The sequence below is a fragment of the Protomyctophum bolini genome (assembly GCF_963924005.1).
Source record: "Protomyctophum bolini genome assembly, chromosome: 14".
NCBI classification, from domain to species: Eukaryota; Metazoa; Chordata; class Actinopteri; order Myctophiformes; family Myctophidae; genus Protomyctophum; species Protomyctophum bolini.
Genome location: NC_137875.1, coordinates 36,705,810 through 36,726,548, shown reverse-complemented (window position 1 = coordinate 36,726,548; position 20,739 = coordinate 36,705,810). Strand labels below are relative to the sequence as shown.

General features: G+C 45.5%; 1 protein-coding gene across 9 annotated transcripts in view; it reads left to right on the top strand.

The window, feature by feature from the left end:
• The window catches only part of tacc2 (transforming, acidic coiled-coil containing protein 2), a 75,480-nt gene that overhangs the window by 9,412 nt on the left and 45,329 nt on the right, over positions 1–20,739 (top strand). For 8 of the 9 annotated variants that reach the window (XM_080781454.1, XM_080781459.1, XM_080781458.1 and 5 more), the window contains exons 6-9: positions 3,023–3,264; positions 4,832–4,933; positions 7,181–12,982; positions 15,225–15,776. In XM_080781454.1, coding sequence (XP_080637580.1) covers positions 3,023–3,264; positions 4,832–4,933; positions 7,181–12,982; positions 15,225–15,776 — 6,698 coding nt within the window. The remainder of the gene's footprint in view (positions 1–3,022; positions 3,265–4,831; positions 4,934–7,180; positions 12,983–15,224; positions 15,777–20,739) is intronic. The other variant, XM_080781461.1, reaches the window with a different exon arrangement.

Here is a 20,739-nt window from a genome sequence, read left to right as displayed (position 1 = left end):
TTTACAAGTGATACGAGTGTAAGACATCCATGTAGTATTATGTCATGTTGGCTCATACTGTATAATGATCAATCATTAATTCGACGTGTCAGACGAGGTACGAACCGAACCGTGGGCTAACTGAACCGTTGCAGCTCTAGTGTCCGTCTCAGTGGGGCCTGAGATGGACAGTGTACTCTCAAAACCACAGTCTTGCTCCCGCTCTATGCAGATATATACAGAAAGGTGTATCCCAATTCACGCCTGACCCTGTTTGCAGACCATGGTCTGACCGGCTGCAATACCTTCTTTTTGTGAACAAAATGCTATTTTCAGCAAATGTAAAATTGGTGGAAGGTGCTCTTGTCTCCCTACTTGTCCATTAAGACATTAAGATGCTGTGGTCGGGTACGACCAGACCACTGGTGGTAATATTACTTAGTGATGCACCGAATATTTGTCTGCAGAAAATATTCCGCAGAAAATGGCTAAAAATGCATTTTCGGCCTATTCGGTTTCGGCCCGAATAGGCAGAAAATATATCACTGAATAGTGTATGCAATTAGTGCATTCAAAAGAGCTGAATAAATGTTTTATGGACCCATAATAGTGATTATTATTTAAGTTAAGTTTTGCCATAACCATTTCTTTTGCCATAATCATGTAGCTTTAAGGTACGGCCATGACAGCAATGGTAGGAAAAAAGTTATATAATATCAATCATTTTCGGATATTCGGTTTTCGGCCAACTGTTTCCTATATTCGGTATTCGGTTTCGGCCAAGAATTTCCCTTTCGGTGCATCCCTAATAGAGCGTCGCAGTCCCGCCCCCTTTCATGACTACGTTAGGACCAGAAGTGAATTCCTCATTCATTTATCCCATAGACATTTCAAAAAGTATTTATTTAAAGACGATTACGCCACGGAAAAAGCCAACTGGAGTTGTGAAAAATCATGACAACAAACGAAACATTTTGGGCCGAACAAATAATTACAAAGAAGAAAAACAACAAAAAAAGTGTTGTAACATGCCGATTTATTTGTGTTTGTTGTCATGATTTATCACAACTCGAGTTGGCTTTGTACGAGGCTTAATTTAAGGTTTTTAAATACTTTTTGAAATGTATATGAGGAAAATGAACAGGGAATAATTTCCTGGTCCCTGGTAGGGGGCGGGACTTACTAGTGGTATATCATGCAGCTCAAACCTGTGATGTAGATCCTCTGCACAAACATCCTTTAGGTTGCTCAGCAGTAGAACTATCAGACCGATAAGACATCAAAGTTACAGATTGCAGCTTTAAACATATTTGTTGTACGACGAAGAGCAAAAATAGCCAGTCTACAAGCTCACAGTGCATCGCTACTAACAATTTAAAAATCACAGCCGTGTGTCATGTGAAGTGAGGGGCGCTCTTATCCTCATACAATATCCCATTCCGGCCAATCACGTCTTATGTCCAGCTTTTAAGTGCCAGTTTTGAGTGTTTGTGTTTACGCAAACACTCAAAACTGGCCATTCATCCATTATCATTGGCATTGAATTGAATGTTTGTGTTGCGAGTGGACAATGATGTAGAAATGGCCATTCATTATCAATGGCATTTAATGTTTGTGTTAGGACAAAGTTTGTGTTTTTTTTATACGCACACTAAAAGCTGGACATAGGAGGGGCTCAAAATAACAAGACAGTTTTTGATAATGGCATGCCCAAAGAGAGCCAGGGGGAGAGACTGCACTGTACAGTAGAGCAGTTCAGTTTATTTTATTTTATTTCAGTTTATTTTATTTTATTTATAGTACAAAATCACACCAGGGGGTCTCTGTGCACTTTACAGCATTAATACATATAAATAAATAAAGACACAAATAGCATAGCAATAAAAAACATAGTAAAACAAGCAGTGCTTGTGCACGTAGAGCAACTTGTTCATGCAAAGGACCCCCCGCATTTGGCCATGGACCCCATCTGAAAATATTTTGTGCCAGGGACCCCCAGAAGAAGATTTATGTTAGACGGTTTCAATATTTTGCAAATATTTTGAATAGCCAACATATAAACTGATAAAGTGGTTAAAACTATGCTATGTTAACTACTTTTAATAAAAGAGACCCCCTGGAAACCCCCACAAGGACCCCAGACCCCACTTTGAGAACCGGTGTGTGCATGCGTGTGTGCGCGCTGTTCCTCTCCAAATAGAGGAATCATATCCCGGGGGAAACCCCTCCAGTAGCAGTTACTGTAGCAGTCCAGTGTTCTCCTCTACCGAGGTAAGATGTAATGCAATACCACACAGCCATGTGTTGTGGTGTGTGTCTGTGGTCCAATCACTATCACTCAAGAGAACACGGAAAAGTGGAAAAGTAGCGATTGGGCAGAAAATAAAGTGCAGTTGGCACGTCTCCAGTTGCTAATCTACCCTGCCTATTCGGCTTGTGTATACATGCTTGTTATGGTCCAGCTGGATTGGCTTCTCTTACTACTTAATACTTTGTCCTTTTTCTAAACTGAAGCTGTGAGGACTAACAATTTTAACTAACCTAACCTGTGTTGGTTTAATGTTATGCCTATGAACCAGAGTTTCAACCACCCATTTTACACTCATCTCATATGTTGTATGATGGTGTTCTACAACGGAAATAGCAGAGTTGTGAGATTATAGATTTCTATATCTCTGTGTATATTTTTGAGCGGTGCCTCTGCTCCAATACGCAGCTATACGTGTCTGGGTTGCTCTATTTGACACCTTCAATTTGACATCACGTATTCTTGGCTATATGATGTACTATGGGAATTGTTCTTTGATCTCAGCAGCAGTGTGTATTAATCATAGCTGGCTGAGAGACAAATTATAAGGCTGTCTGAAATGGTATGATCTATGATGGTATCATCGCGCAATTAATTATTGCGGCATCGGATGATCACTGACTTGTGTGCTCACCGATACCAGCCATTTAGGCCGTATGAGTATCGGACACATTCACAATAGACAATACATGCAGTGTACATTACCAAAAAGTGTGTGTGTTGGCTGTCCCGCAGGCTGGTGCTGAGAGTTTGACCCAGAAAGGAGACAAGCAGGAGAAGGGGGCAGCTCTGACGGAGCCCTCCGGCACCCGGCAGAGTCCACTGCCAGATGTACCCGTCGTCCTCTCTGGGCTGGAGGAGTGCCAGGGAGGAGCCAGCGAACACGCAGAAGACTCTGAGGAACTGGAGTTCCCACACGACCTGCTGCCCAGTCTAGACTTCAGCAGTGAGCTCAACATCTGGGAGGCCTCGCTGGGGTAGGGCAGGCGCCCTTTATACAGTTACACCAGGCTGCACACACAATTACATAACGGCAACCATATATGCAGTCACACTGTACGTATACACACACACACACACACACGCACGCACGCACGCACGCACGCACACACACACACACGCACACACGCACACACGCACACGCGTGGATGCTGACATCCAAGTATGATGTCAGCAACACTGACATCATACTTGGATGTCAGTGTTGCTCAACGACATAACCAACCGACCTACAAGCTCACAGTGCATCACGATACATTGCAAGCTTGTAGATCGCCTATTTTCAGTGCACAACATCCCCTTGCAACTAAGTATAGCACAGGCTAAATGTCTTTTAGGGACACCGAACACAACCAAAGATATGTGCCTTGACTGACATAGCAGGGATATCAGACATTCAGGCTTGATGATGGAGTGCTGTTACTGTACTGTGCTTAGTTATGAGATGCATGCAAATTACTTTACATTGGGTCTTTACTTCCTGAGAAAATAGATGGTAGGTTTTACACTTTTACTGAAGGGAACTTTGGGGCAACTTTAGATGGGTAACATTTTTGTAACCAAGTCACAAGTCTATGATTTTTTGTGCAGGCAACAAATAATGCGCAAAGACATCTCTTTGGGTAACGTTGCCAACCATTGCTTGATTTGCCCAGTGTATCACTGGCTATTTATTTGTGGTCATATTTCAATGATAGTGGTCGACATTAGAGATATGTCCCCGGGCTATAAAGCCTGAAAAACCAACACTGAGACCAATACAAAATGTATTAAATTTAGTATTTCACGTTTAGCTTTTCGCCTTTTTCCCCCTTCTTTTCTCCCCCAAAAAACAAACAAACGTTGATGTGCGGCTATCTCTACTGCCGACCACTTATAAGTTTGTCTTCTATACCAACACACCCTAGCACCCTGTCTGTTTGTCCCTGTTGATCCCTCAGTTACCACAGGCACATCATATTCACTTATGGTTGTTCATAATTCAGTGATGACAGTCCATAGTCAGGGGATATTAATCAAATCTGGGAATAAGTTTCTTACCAAGACTTTTCTTCACCAATGTGTTTGTAAAGGTGTCTACTAACATATCCCACATTGGTTTATATTCAACCACCCTAGTGGAATTTCTTTGACAGCTGCTGAAAGTTGGGGTACCATCAACAACCAATATAAGGCAAAATCTTCAAAATTTGAATGCATTCAGAATCATGAAAACGCCTTAGTTTGACACGTCACATGCTATTTAAAGCATAATGAAATTTAGAACATTTTGCATTTATATTGGTTGTTGATGGTACCACAACTTTCAGCAGCTGTCAAAAATGTCCCTAGGGTGTTCGAATAGAAACCAATGTGGGCTATGTTAGTAGACACCTTTACAAACACACATTGGTGAAGAAAATTCTTGGTAAGAAACGTATTCCCAGATTTGACATTATTCTGATGATATTCCCTGACTATCAGGTGAATGTTGGACTGGTAATGTTAGATTATCACTGTGTCTATATATATATATATATATATATATATATATATTTATGTTAGCATCACACAGGTTAATTCAGGGGAACAGAAGTGTGAGCGGGCGAGCCCCCTTTTGCCTGGCCTGCAGGATCACATGGAAGTCATGGCGGTTGTAGACCAAAGGTACCACGGCCTTATAAAAGCATGACAGAGATGACGTGTTTTTGGCATGACGATGGGAGGGAGGTTTATGTAATGGCCAGTGGCATACAGGACGGTATAAAGGAAAACCAGGATGCATGGAATGAAAACTAAGACTGGAATACAGAATGCTTGTTAAGGGGAAACTCCGATTTGAGGAAAATATACCCCCCCTCCCCCATACTCTCTTATTATTATTGATCAGAACAACTATGAGATTTATTTAATTTGATCGGTGAAGTTTTCCTTTAACCCTTGTTTTTATACTCGTTTTTATAAATCGATAAGAGTTCTACCAGCCGGTTGTGTGATGCTTTTTTGACGCTTTGGTAATTCTGTTGCAGAGTTGATGCTAGAGAGTTGCACATTGATTTGTGTGTCAGACTCATCCTGTCTGAAGTGTTGCCTGCTGTCCTTGGTGTGATTTTGATAGCCTAGGCTGATTGCACTATTTTGGCACCATCTCACATGCTGAAACATCATTGCATTACAGTGATTTAAAACCCATTTAGGCCTGACGTGGAAATAAATAAAAAGTATTCTGAAAGAATATATATTCAAAGATTTGTGCCACATTTTCACGATAAAAAAATAAATAGCAGAACGACAAGCTCGTAGCGCACCACTCGGTGGTGCGCTATGAGCTTGTAGATCTGCTTCCAGAATGGGTTAACCACTTTCAACCAATGTTCTTATTTTTAATTTCTGCACCAGCATATAACGTGGTTATTTTGTACTGCTCAACACCAGCCACGAAAACATGCTAAGCATTTTCATCACAATCGGCACGTGGTGGTTAACGGTGCGAATGTGAAACCAGGGAGATTTGCATGCTCAGCCAAATATCCCTGTAAGAAAAGGCTGGAAAAACAGGCTACCTCAGAGTCGAGTCTGCAACATTGGCGTCAGAACAGAAAGAAAGAGATTGTGTCATTGTGCAGTATAGAGGGGTACGGCCAAAGGGATTGAATGGAGGGTACCCTACAGTACTTCCTAGTCACCAAATACCGCAGTGCTCTTAGCACGGAGAGCATTACCGTGCCAAGCTGCAGGTATAGTGCTGGCTCAGTCAGTGGTGCCTCAGGGCTGTTGGGCAGGCAGGCAACAGCTTGTTCTAAAGCACAGCCCACGTCCAAACTGAAGAGTCATTCCTTCAGTTTTGGTTTTGCTCATTTCATAGCTAAGAGTGGCAGTTAGTTGAATTAGGTGCATTGTTGGCCCAGAGTGGGCCCGCTGCGAGCAAGGCGAGTGGGTGGCTTGTTATCAGGGCAGAGGTTGTGTTGGCAAGGAAATAGCAGAGCCAAGCCTGTAGCTATCATCCAGGAGTGTTACTGCTAACCAATCACAACGCAGCTTATTAATGATCACCCACCCCCCACATGTTTCCATTTGTGGTTGAACATGAGTGATGAGTTTTTTGCTAATGGTAATGTTTATTACTTGAATGGACTTTCTGCCGTGCAGGATAAATGACATCAGGATAGGAGGCTCTTTACAAGATAGTGTTTTGTTTTTTAGCACAGGTTCGAGCAGCAGGATATAATCATGGGTCTATATACGCCTGCTGGGGCTTATAAAACAAAATATATTTGCTGCGGTCTACTGCGTCACTGGCCTTGCAATGACTCAGCAGCAGTTATGGTTGAATGACAGCTAGTCTAACTGTTGCTGAATGTTCTAATGTATCATGTACCATTTGACTCTCGCACTAATGAGGCTGCTTGTGTAATGCGCCTGCGTGTGTTCCTGAATGCCATAATGTATCCACTTTGCCGTCTGATGTCTGAAATAATTGCTTTAGCTGCCATAAGGAATTGCAAGTGTGTGAGCATGACTTTATCTCTGATCACTCAGTGGTTTTTTTGTAATGCAAACGTTAATCTTTAATCAGTGATTCTTTTGGTTAATACAATTTCAATGTTGATGTCTCTTCTCTTGTAACAATAAAATGTTACAAGAGTAAGGCGGCTATGTGAAGCAACTGAGTGCAGTTGTTACTAATTAGCATTTATGCCTGAATACGCCGTAACATTCTTTTTTAACATGCTGCTATACGTTTGTATTTAGTTCTCTGATGTGTGCATTTTGCAGTGTGCATATAGTTGTTCATGTGGAGAGTGCAGTGGCTGAGCATGGCGTTTGGCCTGTTGACTAGAGCAGTGTCATGGAATGAACAGCTGTCTGCTGTCTAGCCCACAGTCTAACTCTGTCACCCTACCCTGGTCTCAGGCCTCATGGTGGCGACCCACTTCTCACAGATGTCCGCCCTCCACCCCACCCCACAGTCACGCCATACCAGGACGTTGCACCTCTGTCGCTGTCGTCAAGCCTCCTCCTGGACAGCGAGCTTCAAGAGGCCTTCCAGGAATGCGAAGAGCAGATGGCGTCACTGGCCATATTTCAACCGGTTGACCCTTGCAGTGCCACGCCTGTCCAGGCCACAGGGAAGGAGAATAAAGGAGCGGGCAGGGAGGGGGTTAATGAGGACAATGAGTCATCGTCCAGCGCAGTACAGCCAGGCCTGGGCGATGGAAGCCAAAAGACACATGGAAACACTGAGGCAGAAAACAGTCAGAAGGATGCGTTTAGCTTCAGGGATTACATACTGGGTACTGAGTGCACGAAGAAAGAAGAACCAGGACAAAGTCTGAATGAATGTACATCCATGAATCCACCGAAACACACAGAGATAGTTGGGCAGAACGAAACGCACACCCACGCGCAGTCGGAGGCAAATATAGGCTTGTTTAAAGAAGCGCTAGTAGATCGTGTAATCACAGAGAAGAGAGACGATGTGAAAGAAGCCCGTGATGATTCTAACAGAGTAGATTCTCATGTGGAAACTATGAAGACTGAAGATCTATCAGAGGTGACGGATATCAAGAGACAACAACAATGTGACATGCCTTTAAAGAGGAAGGTGGAGTCCAGCATTGAGATTGATCCACATGGTGTTAAAGATGGTGTAGTCAGCCAAGGATCAGTGCCCATTGCACAGTATCCAATACACAGCCCTGCAGTGTCAGAAACAGACAGAAAGGCAGCAGGGTCACATCCGGAACCAAACATGGAGAGTGAAAGACAGCCCGGGCATGACAAAGAGATGAGGAAGAAAGAGAAAAAGAAACAGAGGAAAAAGAAAAAAACAAAGGTTGTGGAGACGGGACTGGAAGCAAACGCGGATATACAGCCTCAGAGCCATACAGTTTTAGGGTCAAAGACTGAGTCAATGTTGCAGACGGACACCCGGATGGTGACATGTAGCAAACCGCATGACAATGGCTTGCATTACCAGGAACAGCTGAGCCCCGAGGGAAAGCCCAACCTCGGACCCCCACTGCCATCTCCTCATACTGAGCAGGATCATGTTACTGACCGTGTCCGTCCACCTGCCTCCGGCCAGGCGGATTCACAGGGCCCCCGCCGACAGTCCATTGACCACAATTACACAGGCGGCCCCCGCGGCTCGACTCGGGGCCCCGATGAAATCTCACACCGGAAGCAAAATGCAATCGACCCAAATACACCCGTAACATGTGTCCCAAACACAGCGATCGATTCAGTCGGCCCTGCTCCAGGTGCTGCCGCTAATACAAAACGTATTGTGCACTTGGAAGCAGAGGTACACACACCGGAGCCGAGGGGCCTGCTCTCCCTTAACAGATCGTGTGTAGGAGGGGAGAGGGCACAGTGTACACTTGTAGAGGCTTCAGCGTCGGTTGCTGCGTTGCCACTGACAACGCTCACGATGCCAGCGCGGATTCAGCACGAGGGAGAACGAGGGCGGCGTGAATCACCGCCGGAGAGCGTGGCGCCGTTAGCTGTGAGTGAGCACGCCGCAGGACGGGATTTGGGAGCGGTAGAGAAGTGTCCGAGCTCTGCAGGGGGAGAGGAGGAGAATGGGGAGCTCCCGGACAAGCTCCCCCAGACCTCATTAATCTGTACACAGGAAAAATGCTCACTCACAGCCAGCGAGGCACAGGCTGCATCTGAGTGCAGCAGCAGCGAAATGCCACACAGCTCAGCTGAGGCTGGAGAGGAGAGAGAGCTGACCAAAGGCACCATAGCGACGGAGAGAGAGAAAGAAAAGGAGCTACTCTGGACAGAAACCCACATCAATACCTCTCCCCCTGGGCTGCTCACTGGAGCAGGCTGCCAGGAACACAGCGCTGTTGTGGTATTGGAGAAAAACAGAGAGGGGGGAGGTGGGGGAGGAGGAGGAGGAGAAGGGTTGGCTAGAGAGCACAGTTCATTCAGCCAGCCGGAAGGCTCCGCTAGTGGGGTGTCATCAGCTGAGAATGAGACGTGTCCGCCTCCCAATGCTGCCGAGTCACCAGCGAAGTCACAGTGGCGGAGTGAGCTTATTGCTACCACCACCGAGAGCATCCGCACGGAGCAGCTTATTGCTACCACCACCGAGAGCATCCGCACGGAGCAGGACCGCCTTCCTCATCCCAGCCTGACACGGGAACGGAACAGGACCCCGGCTCTCTCCTGCTTATCGTTTGTTTCATCAGAGCCTCTAATCACTTTGCAGCAGAGCTGTACTGCTGAGGCGGGGAGCGGCACGCAACAGGTCCAACTTGTAAGCAGCAGCGCAGCAGACTCCGGAACAGCTGAGAGTGACGCGGAAAACCTTTCCCAGGCTCCAGCCCAGAGCGAGAGTGTCAACCCTACTATGTCAGCAGTAGGACCCAGGAGAGTTCACTTTAAGGACACTGTTAAATCAGAGGGCAGTTCCTCTGTTGCTCTTAGGGACACATCATTGCCTGCTATGGACTCTGCCTCATTGCCCCCGCTGACCACACGTGAGAGCCTGTACCATCCTGTAGTAGAGGCCAGCTATATCTTCCAGGAGATTCTTGCCTTGAAGAAGCCAGAAATGTCCCCTGCAGTGTCGGCTCCTACTGGGCAAGAACCGCCAAAGTCCCAGAAAGATACCCAGTTTAATGCAGGGGACCTCGGCCAAGAAGATATCAAGGAGAAGCTAGACAGAAGTCTGTTGCCTAATGGAGAGAAGCCCGAGGCAAATGCTGTGGAAGTACAATTGCAGGACAGAAATACTGGTAAGAAACCACTTAAAGAACTAGAACAAAATGATTATAAAGAATATAAAGACAGTTTGCACTTAATTGACAGCAGTGCCCTCTCCGTTGATAACAATGTACAACTGGGACATGTGTCGGAGCATGTGACAAGAGAGCTGGCAGACGGGGCTGTGGAATCATGTGTGTCGGACGGCGGTGAGATTGAAAGGCCACGTGTTGATTGTAAGGGACTGGGTGACACGCAGCATGCCCGCTCTTCATCTAAAATGCCTCATATGGATGGCCTTACCTGCATGCCAGGTACAGGTAGTGATGTCTCAATTACATCATCTTTGGAGCTGCTGCGCCCTACTAACCTCCGGCCTGAAGCGGCAACATTCACCTCCACAGTGTCTCAGCAGATTAAGGAGAGTCTCTCCACTGGTCAGCCTTCAAGCCAATTACACCAGTCTGCTCCCGTTGGCCTAGCTATCACAGACCAATCAACGGCGTCGGCAGCGGCGGGCCCTAAGCCATCTATTTCTGCTACCGGTGACTGCGGTGAGCCGTGTGCCCGTAAGCCTGCCGCGGCGCTCAGGCCCCCAGGCCCCATGCTGAGTCATTTGGAGTTGATTAGTGACTGTGGCATTGTTCTTCCCGAACGGAGCACCAGCCACAGTGCAGACGGTGACAGCAGGGTGACGTCCTCCTGTCCCGAGAGGGAGGAAACAAGAATGCAAATGCATTCACCACAGGATCTGAAACACGAAAGAGGTGAAAATGTGAAAGAGGCTGATGAGATAGAGGAGTATAGTAAAGCCACTGCAGAGCCCATGTCTGTTGTTCTGGATATTCCACCAGACGACAAGGCGACATCTCCACAGAGTGGCATAAATAATCAAATTCAGCTTCCTCCCGCTCAGCCTTCTAGCACAATAATGACTGAGGCAGGTTATAATAATGTGATTTCTCAATCCCACTCTGGATCTGAGCCACAGTCGGAGCCGGTCAGCCTTATGCCAATTCATTGTGACATGTCCATTAAATGTGACCCCTCTGCGCTCTGCCCTGTCCTTCCTTCCGACGAGACTCGTAATGAAATTGCACGTGACGAGCAAGACGATGCAAAGGGAAAGCATGAAAAGGAAGAATACAATGCCCGACTGTTCGACGATGAACAGAAACAAGGAAAAGAAAATCAAACCGAGTATAAACGGGAGGAAACTGAGCAGGAGGAGGATATTGGAAGCCTGCCACCTGAGCATAAAGGATTCGTTAAACAGGCTGAATTACTAACGGTGGGTGTAGAGGAGGATGGAGATATTACATCTAAAATTAAGAGAGAGGCCACACCGTCCTCTACACCTGCTACACCTGCAGGGTTATCCCAGGACGCGCCTTGCAGCGAGACTGAGACTGGCGGTGAACCCTGGCCTATTGCAGACCACGGAACACAGATAGTAACAATACAGCTCCGCTCCGACAGGGGTACAGCTGCTAACCAATCACAGACCATGACAGCTCCAAGTCGTTTAGCTCAACAACAAGAGCAACAGCAGCAGCTTGAGTCCAGCCGTGCCACAGAGGAACTGTCCGGTGCTTGTTTGGATGAGACGGATGGGGGAGAGAAACTGTCTGGCCAAAAAACACAGGCCCCAGGGGAGATGGGAAGAGGGGATGACCCCACTGGGAGTTTGGGTCAATCGGAAAGCAAGGATGATTTGAGTGACAGCAGTGGCAACCATGGAAAGAAAGGTCTCGACAGAGGAGAGGGAGGGGACGCGAGCACCGTGACAAGGGTTAATGTGTCTGCACACCTTGCCAGAGAGTTAAATGAGGCCAGTAGGGCTGACACAGAAATAGCTACCGTTGTCTCTCATGGAAGTGAAGAAAGACTGTCGGAAGATGAGAGAGAAAGCGTTGGCTTAAGGCTAGCGACGTCGGACTCGGCTCACCTGTCGAAAGACGAGTTAGTGAGTGATGCGGGTGGTGAAGGTCGGGGAACAACTGTTCTTTCACTTGCCTGTCAAGACCAAGGAGCAAAAACGGCGGCCTCGGAGAACACTGCTCTCCTTGTTGAGCCCGCATCACACAAAGATGAGACTTTGCCTCTGGAGTGGCCCGTTTCATCCCAGGTCACTGTAGAGAGGCATGACATTTGTCTAGAGGCCGTGGCCATGGCAACCCAGGCCGTAGATCCCAGCGCCAGTATAAGCGGCACTCTGGCCAGATCTGTGGACGAGGCCGAAATTGTGGCAAAGGAGCTCACTTTTTCCACGACCGTGAAAAGCGGCAGTCGTGAAATCAAGGAGGGTGAAATCCAGGAGGCGGTGTGTGAGCCTCCCGGGAGCTCCAGTAAAACCGCCGTCACGTTTAACGGCACAGAATACCAAATACCCATAAAAGGCCCCGACGCAGAGGAGGCCGCTAAGGAAGACGAAGGAGCCTCGGACGAAAAGGGGAAAGGCAGCCGTGGGAGGGGGGAGAACAAGACGAAAGAGATAAACAGTCAGGATGAGGAAAAACAGGGTCTCATGAAACCAACTGGAAATGCTGCGGTCGGGGGCTCTGAGTCCCCTGGACGCTCGGTGTGTCATGGAGCCCCATCAGTCGTATCAAACACCCCAGAAGGTGTCGCAGTGACCCACTCCGCTGTAGCCGTACCCCCGTGTGAGTCGCTGGGAGGACCCCCAGCCACCATCCCACCTGTAGAACAGGTGTCTGTGAGGATGGCTGTAGTCACGCATTCACAGATGGATCACATCGAGGACATTTCAGCACCTTCTCTTGACCCCCAGTCTGACCCCACCGACGGGACGGCACTAAGAAGCCCTCCTGCCGCTGTCTCTTCTACTGGACAAGCGTCTCTGGGCAAAGAGGCTGCGAGGGAGTTGCAGACGGAGGAGGTTTCAGCCAGTCCTGCTCCTGCGCAACCAGAACCAGTTCTAGACTGGATAAAAGCACTGCGGGACGCTGCTTCAAACACAGCACTGACATCTTCAAGGTACACAGTAAAGGTCTGCGTGTGTGTGTGTGTGTGTGTGTGTGTGTATATAAGTATAATGGATTAGTGGAGCGTATTCCATTTCAGAAAGGAAACTGTTTATCTAATGGGGGAGAGGGGGTGGGAGGGGTGGGGGGGTGCTGCAGTATTAGCGATGCTCCAAAAAATGTTATATATCACATTTCATGCATAAAGTGCTTTGCATAAGGCATAAAATAGCATTTAGATTGAAGATGAAAAGATGGTCCATGCCATTGCTATAGTAGTTGAAGTTTGCTAGAACAGCTATGACGTTGTCATGACATAACATAAGTCCAAAAACAAAATATCAAATGTATCTGTTGCTTCTGTGCTGTTGATAGTGAGCAACCAATTTTGCTCACTACATTGTTGTATGGAGGAACATGTCTCAAAATCACACTTTCTAGTCTATAAACAAACACATGTTAAATGTTATATTATTATGTTATTGTATAACCCCTGGCAGAAGTTCTCCAGGAACAATTTAACAAATTGCTTAAAAAATATTGTAATATTGAAACCCTTTTTGTCATGAGTGAATGGAATCGCTACTTCCAGGCCTTCAATTACAGAAGCAACAAATAAAGCTCACGTATGATGCTCGGGTAGCAACACCTGTACAACCCAATTAAGTTCGACTACCACTAAGCATTATGTTATACTTTAGCTATTGAAAAATAGCAGATCTACAAGCTCATAGCGCGCCACCGAGTGGCACGCTACGAGCTTGTAGGTCTGCTATTTTTGAAGAATCGTGAAAATGCGGCACAAATCTTTGAATATATATTCTTTCAGAATACTTTTTTTTATAATCAGGCCTAAATGCGTTCAGCTGAGCAGGACATGATGGTGGCAAATGAATACCACGTAGCAGCTCTCTGCACGGGCCTTGTGACTGTGACAAAGGTCACAGTTGGGATGTTGTGCCCCCCCCACACACCCACCGAATGTGCCTCACAAAGTAGATCGATTGTTGGCAACCTGTCACACATTCTCTATTCAGCTTGACGGGGAATAGAGCACACTCAGAGTTGCTGGTGCAACTGTGCTATGCTAATGTAGAGAATGATTTTCATGATTAGAATTTGTACTGTTCTAGTCAAAAGACTACTAAAGCTTTTTATACATATTTTTTCATTGGCAAATAATGTTGCATTTTTCGTTTTGTTTAAGAGCATTTACGAGAGGTGTTACAGTGCACTGTTTGACAATGAATATGAATGAGGAAGTAAACACAGAGGCGGACTTTGTGGTAACCGGAGACGGGGTCAAATGACTCTGGATGTTGAATCCCAATGCAGCCGATTATATCCAAAGGATGACATCAACAGTGACATCAGCTCTGTTCTTTAGAGCAAGAATGATCCTTTCTTTCCCACGCAAACAACACAGCTGTTCCACACAGTAATAGAAACGGCAATAATGCAATGGCAACACGGGACGCAGCAGAAAGACGCCTACACGTGCACTCCTAGTAGGCGTGCACGTGTAGGCGTGTGTGTAGCTCTGGTCCATAGCTCTAATGAGTTTCATTTAGAGCAATGTTACTCTCCACTTCCACCGCTCGCATGATTGCAGACCAGCCTCTCCTCTTTAGCGTAAATAAAAAGAACGTTTTCGCTACTCACCAAAACAAAGGCGTCATTGTGTCATTAGAAAGCCTACTTTCCTTATAAGCACTCTGAGCCCCCCACCACATGTATAAACGGTACTTTTTGGCCAGAAAGGGTTTTTTTTTCACCCGAGGAAACATGTTCTCTATGAGGCGCAATTCTCTGGGCAATATCGGTAGAAGGCGCAGTGGAGTAACTAAAAGTATTTTTTTTCCCGGTGGAAACAAAATCCCCTTTTGACCAAAAAGTACCGTTTATACGTGTGGTGAGGGGCTCTGAGTGCTCCCACTAAGGAAAGTAGGCTTTCTAATGACACAACCCGCCTTGGTTTTGGTGAGTAGCAAAAACATTATTTTTATTTATGCTAAAGAGGAGAGGCTGGTCTGCATTCATGCGAGTGGTGGAAGTGGAGATTAACATAGCTCTAAATAAAACGCATTAGAGCTATGGACCAGAGCTAGTGTGTAGGCGTCGCCTACACACATTACTGTAGGCACATATTTGTCACTTGATCCTTGATCCGTGTATCATGTGTAAACTAAACAAACAAATGTCACCTCCCCACCTCTCTCTCTCTCTCTCTCTCTCTCTTGTATTGTTATATACAGACCCTTCCCGTCCCTGGATTCTCCTCAACAAGAGTTTCTTACTCCAACCGGGGAGGTAGCTGCTCCTCTAAGTCAAGAGGAGAACACACCGCCACTAGCAAAAGCACAAGAAAACCCACCAGTACAGCCAGTGAAGGAACCCGTTGAGGTCTTGGGACCAGTGAAAGAGCCAGTAGCTGATCCAGAGAAGACAGAAATCCCAGAGGAACTCGCCGAACCTGTGAGGGTGCCAGGCGATGTCCAACCCGAACCCGTGAAGAAGTCAGCAGAGCTTCTTGAAATAGTGAAGAGGCCAGTTGAACTCCCAGGACTCGTTAAAGAGGTGCCAGAACCACAGAAGGAGCAGGTCAAGGTCCCAGAACCTGTTGGAGAGTTTGTGGAAATAGATGCGGTGAAGGAGCAAGTTAAGATTCCAGAACCATTTCCAGGGGTTGTAGATCTCCCAGAAACTCCAGCGCAACCAGTGAAGAAACCAGCGGAGAGCCCACCAGTTTGGGAAACCCCAGTGAAGGCCACATTCCAGGACACCGCGGAGGAGCCGCTGCACAGTGGGTGAGTGCCTTTGTGAATCGTAACTGATGCAACCATGCATGTCAATTTAACATTGTAAATCTTATGTATTCTCTAATGCTCTCCATTTTGAAGATGATTTCAAGCTACACTACACAATGACTTTATTAAGTTATTGTACACGACACATTGACACTGGTGATTTACTGGTAGACCCTCACGTTTGTGTGTTGAAACCAGCAGCCTTCTTTGTTAATATAATTTAGCCTCTCCGGCAGCAGGCTAGAGATGGTTAGAGGGTAGGACCAGTGGTGGAAGAAGTACAAGTAAAAGTTTGGTTTTTAAACTTTACTGGAGTAAAGGTACAACAGGTAAACTTTATTCCGAACATGATACAATTATACAAAAAAGTAAAATAATTAAAATAAGTGCAATATAGCACAAATAAAAGAATATTCCCAAAACAAAAAAACAAGCCTCACTGGCCGCAAGTATTGTAAAAAATAAAGTAACTTAATACTTTTTAATAACTTAAAAAGAAATAACTAAACAGATCTACAAGCTCGCAACGTGTCGCATTGTGACGCGTTTGTAGACGAGCTTGTAGATTGGCTATTTTCAAAGGGGTAATATTTATATAGGGCTAAAGTGGTTATTGTATGTTTTGTAATTATAATCTGCATCGAGTAACTACGTTACAAGTACAACTACATTGTAAGTAAAGTTTCCAAATAATTGTAGTGGAGTAAAAGTACAATATTTGTCTCTGAGATCAGATGTAGAAGTAAAAGTATAGAGAATTGGAAATACACTTGAGTACATGTACTTTCCACGGAACACGACCAAGGTTGGGGTTATTTCACTATGCCAAACTCAGGAAAGGGTCTGAGAGAAAGTGCTGCACTCTGTACCCGATTGACTTTAAAATCTTGCTGTGTTCTCCTGATGAGCGTCGTATTGATTGAGGTTCCTCTTGCTGTTGCCATAGAGGAAAGATGTTGATGAGAAATGGATTGAAAGATGATTGAGTCACGACCAACACAAGCAACTAAAGTGGCAATCTAAACTATGTCAAAGCGTATATATTTCATGAATCTTTTAATTTGTTATTGTCCAATGCTATCAATTGGTGACAGTAAGTAACAGTAAGTTTAGGTATTTAAAGTATGAGGTATATTAAAGTGCGTACATGCTTTCAGTTTAACATCTGCCAGAAATTAGCTTGAAAGGAAGTACATTTGTACTTTTCCCTAATTGGACCCCTTTAAGTTTTAACTGCAGTCATTTTGACAGGTAAACACAGCTAAAGTTAAAGTCAAAGCATGTTTATTTGTGTAGCACTATCACGTTGTACTGAAGGGCTATACAAAGTGTTTTAGACATGAAAGTAAATTAAAAGCCTGGAGTATCTTATTGTGCAATAGTACCGGTATATGCTTGGACAAGCATCTTTCAGTACATAGAGTGCTGCTTCTTGAGGTGGGTGTGTTTTTCCATTTAGGGGTGCCTGTGTAGTTTGTGCCAGCATGTATGAAGTTAGTGAACTCTAAAAGATCTGTCTGTTGGCACAGTAACACAATTAGCCTAATGTTATTACCTTCAGCTGTGTTTACTTGTAAAAATGTCCACTTTGAAAAGAGTATTTACTTCTATTCTAGAGACAGACGGCATGTGACACAGAATTATTATAAATGTAGAGGCTTTCTGTTTTTTATTATTAATTAATGCTTAGTATTGGTTATAAGATGAGGTTACACACAGCTTAGCAAAACTCAGTGGTCTCCTTTTCAGAATTTTCCAGCTCAAGCATGGATTCTTTGTTTGACTTTCAGGCACCTTGTCTCAGTTGTTTAAACTGGATGGACACAATTAATTGGGGCCCAGGGTTTAGAAGCTGAAGCATTAGATTTTTACTGGTTGATGTCATTGCAGTGAACCTGTGATGCTGTTTAAACTCCCCAATAACTGAAGTACACACAGTAAACCATCTTGTCTCGCTCAGCATGGCTTCTCTGTTTCCCGTATGAGCGGTATTTATTTTACCACCTTCAACCTGCCATCCCTATTTTGTTATAGTCAAAAAGATCAGATTTCTTTCCAATTCTTTCCAGTTTGTTTAAATGATTTGTAATAGTCGATCTGGTTAAGCACTGGTAAATTTCCATGTATGTCACTCCTTGCTGGGGGCGAATATGTTGCGGCTTATCATTTACGATGATGGCATACTAACATGTTATTGTCTCCACCAGGCCGAAGGCTTGTGGAGAGAGTATGTTTTGCACTGCGTCCGTGTGTGTGTGCTTGTGTCTGTCTGTCTGTCTGTCCGTCTGTGTACAGCTAATCTCCGGCACCATTAAACCGGTCGAGGCCATTTTTAACAAAAAGCCTCAAATCATGAACGGAGCGTGCAATTTACGTGAAATCTTTCACAGACTTTCCTACTAGGCTGAGGAATATATCCCACCCTTTTCACATTGGCCTGTTATAGCGCCACCGACAGGTGGATTTTTGCTAAACACATTTTTGGAACAAAATGCCTCAAATCGTCCAATTGCCATCCAAGGCGTGAGAAGAAATGTCACCCTTTTCACATTGGCCTATTATAGCGCCACCAGGAGGCTACAACCTGACCGTGTGCCCACAGGGGCACTTTTTCTAGTTTACATTGAAATATTTCTACAAATTGTTTTCATTGCTTCTTCTCTCATAGCTTGTGTATCCTGGCTTGCGGCCTTCTGTTTGTCTTTATCATGCATCTCTTGTCACTCTATCCCGTCTCACTCTCTCCTCCTGTGACCGCTGCAGCGATGCATGCCATAGTCGGCACTTGCTGCCTGTCAATCACAACAGTCCTATCAGTCCTGCCGGAACCACACTAGGAGTGAGACTCCCTAATGCTGTTACTATAAGCCCTAAAAGGATGAGGGTTGTTTGAAGCATGTATCATGTGCTTGTTAGTTGTTAGAGTCATGTGTGTGTGTAACAGAGGAAGAGAAAGAGAGAGAGAAATGTGACTGTGATAGACGTGGTGTGTGTGTGTGTGTGTGCGTGTGTATATGCATGTCTGTGTGTCTCTTTCACCCCGCCCCTAGAGGCTGTCCTGGGCTGTCAGTCTAGTTCAGTCCGCGCCTCCGTGAACTGAAGCTGTGAAGCTTGGGGAGCGGGGAGGAATTTGGGCAGGCACTCGGCCCCGCTGAAGTCATTCACGCCAAGCCAGCCAGACCGAGAGGAACAAACGGCAAGAGTTCAGAGAAACACTTGAGAGCATGTGCCGTTGCGCGAGCGTGTCCGTCAGAAAGAGAGAGAAAGGGAGAGAGAGAGACGGGAGGTACGGCGGAGCAAGCCCTGGTATTTGAAGTGCCACAGACGCCAAAGGGAAGGCATATTTTGTGCTGAAGTTGTTGTGATGGAATTGTCCACGGCAGAGTGTTTGGTGAGTTGATGGAAAGTTTCGGTCCCATAGCATAGATGTCAGATTGTTATGCATGTCCTAATGTGAGCCGGCGGCAGATGGCCGATGTAGGTAACTAGTGCTAATTGCTGTTGTGCCTCGGCTGACTTACCAGACGGCACGAGAGAGGAGAAATTAGAGAGATGATGAAGGGCAGGGCTGGAGGGAAGGAGTGAGAAGTTCTGAAATGACACATGGTGTGTTAGGCAGGGGGCAAAAAGATTACAAGTCGCAGCATGCTTTGTTTTTACTTTCTCTCCACTCCCTGGCTGTGCTCTCTCTCTCTCTCTCTCTCTCTCTCTCTCTGTGTCTCGTTGAGAGAGTGTGTTTGTGTGTGGAATCTATTTGTAGTTGTACAACTGAGTCCCTGTGTGGTTGTAGGAACACTTGTTGTTGACATCAGCCTCAGACAGACTAGACAGGGTCTTTCTTTCTGTTTGCGGTAACTTAAGTTCTCGTTGGGTTCTGCAACATCCTCCCTCCTCCCTCCCACACACGACTCGTGTGTCAGATTCAAGTGGAGGTTGACGTTTCAATTAAAGAGTGGTGTTTTTCCCTTGCCTGTCTTTACGTAACGCCATGCGTGCTTTTCCTTCAATGCCAGCATAAGCTTTAAAAACATGTGGGTATAGTTTACTCAGATGTGCCTATACCGGTATAATCTGAAGTAGGAAATGTCTAGAGTTGCGGTACTTCATTTGGGAATAGATTAGTCTTAACATTTCAGTTAAACAGTGAAACGTTTGTACAGGGGGCATGTGAAACTGGGTTAATCCATCTCCATTTGTAACTTAATCAATCCATGTTTTTAGAAACGGATGAGGTGGGATCATGTGAGGTAAACCCACATTTTCCTGCAAATATAGTCTCCATGGTAAGGTAATTGTAGTTTCATATGTCTTTGCGTGGTTGAATGTGGTGGAGTGTACCTAATGACATGGCATTTGATTTAAGCTAACTACTGTATATCAGGCAGAGGTAATGTTTCAGTCTTGTGTGTGCGTGTGTGCGCGTGTGTGCGCGTGGCGTGCGCAATGTTCCTGTTACAGCGGTTTTAAAAACCACAAGCCTCCTCAGCTGGTTTGTATTTATTTACCCTTCTCTGTTTATCATTAAACACTTTATCTGGGCGTGCTGTCATCCCATCCCAGCTGGCTCCAGCAGATTAGCATGCGCACTGTACGTGTGTGTGTGTGTGTGTGTGTGTGTGTGTGTGTGTGTGTGTGCGACTGCACGCTCGCGCGTGTGTGTTATTAAGACATTTATTTATGTAGGAAAATCCTGTGGACATACAATGCAGTCTTTTATATCCAAAATAGCAAAAATGCCCTAGTTGAAAATACACTAGTTATGGAAGCAGTTGCAATTTTGTGTGTGTGTGTGTGTGTGTGTGTGTGTGTGTGTGTGTGTGTGTGTGTGTGTGTGTGTGTGTGTGTGTGTGTGTGTGTGTGTGTGTGTGTGTGTGTGTGTGTGTGTGTGTGTGTGTGTGTGTGTGTGTGTGTGTGTTGGTTAAAGTGGTTTGAACGATAATTATGCTGTGTTTTTTGCTTGATC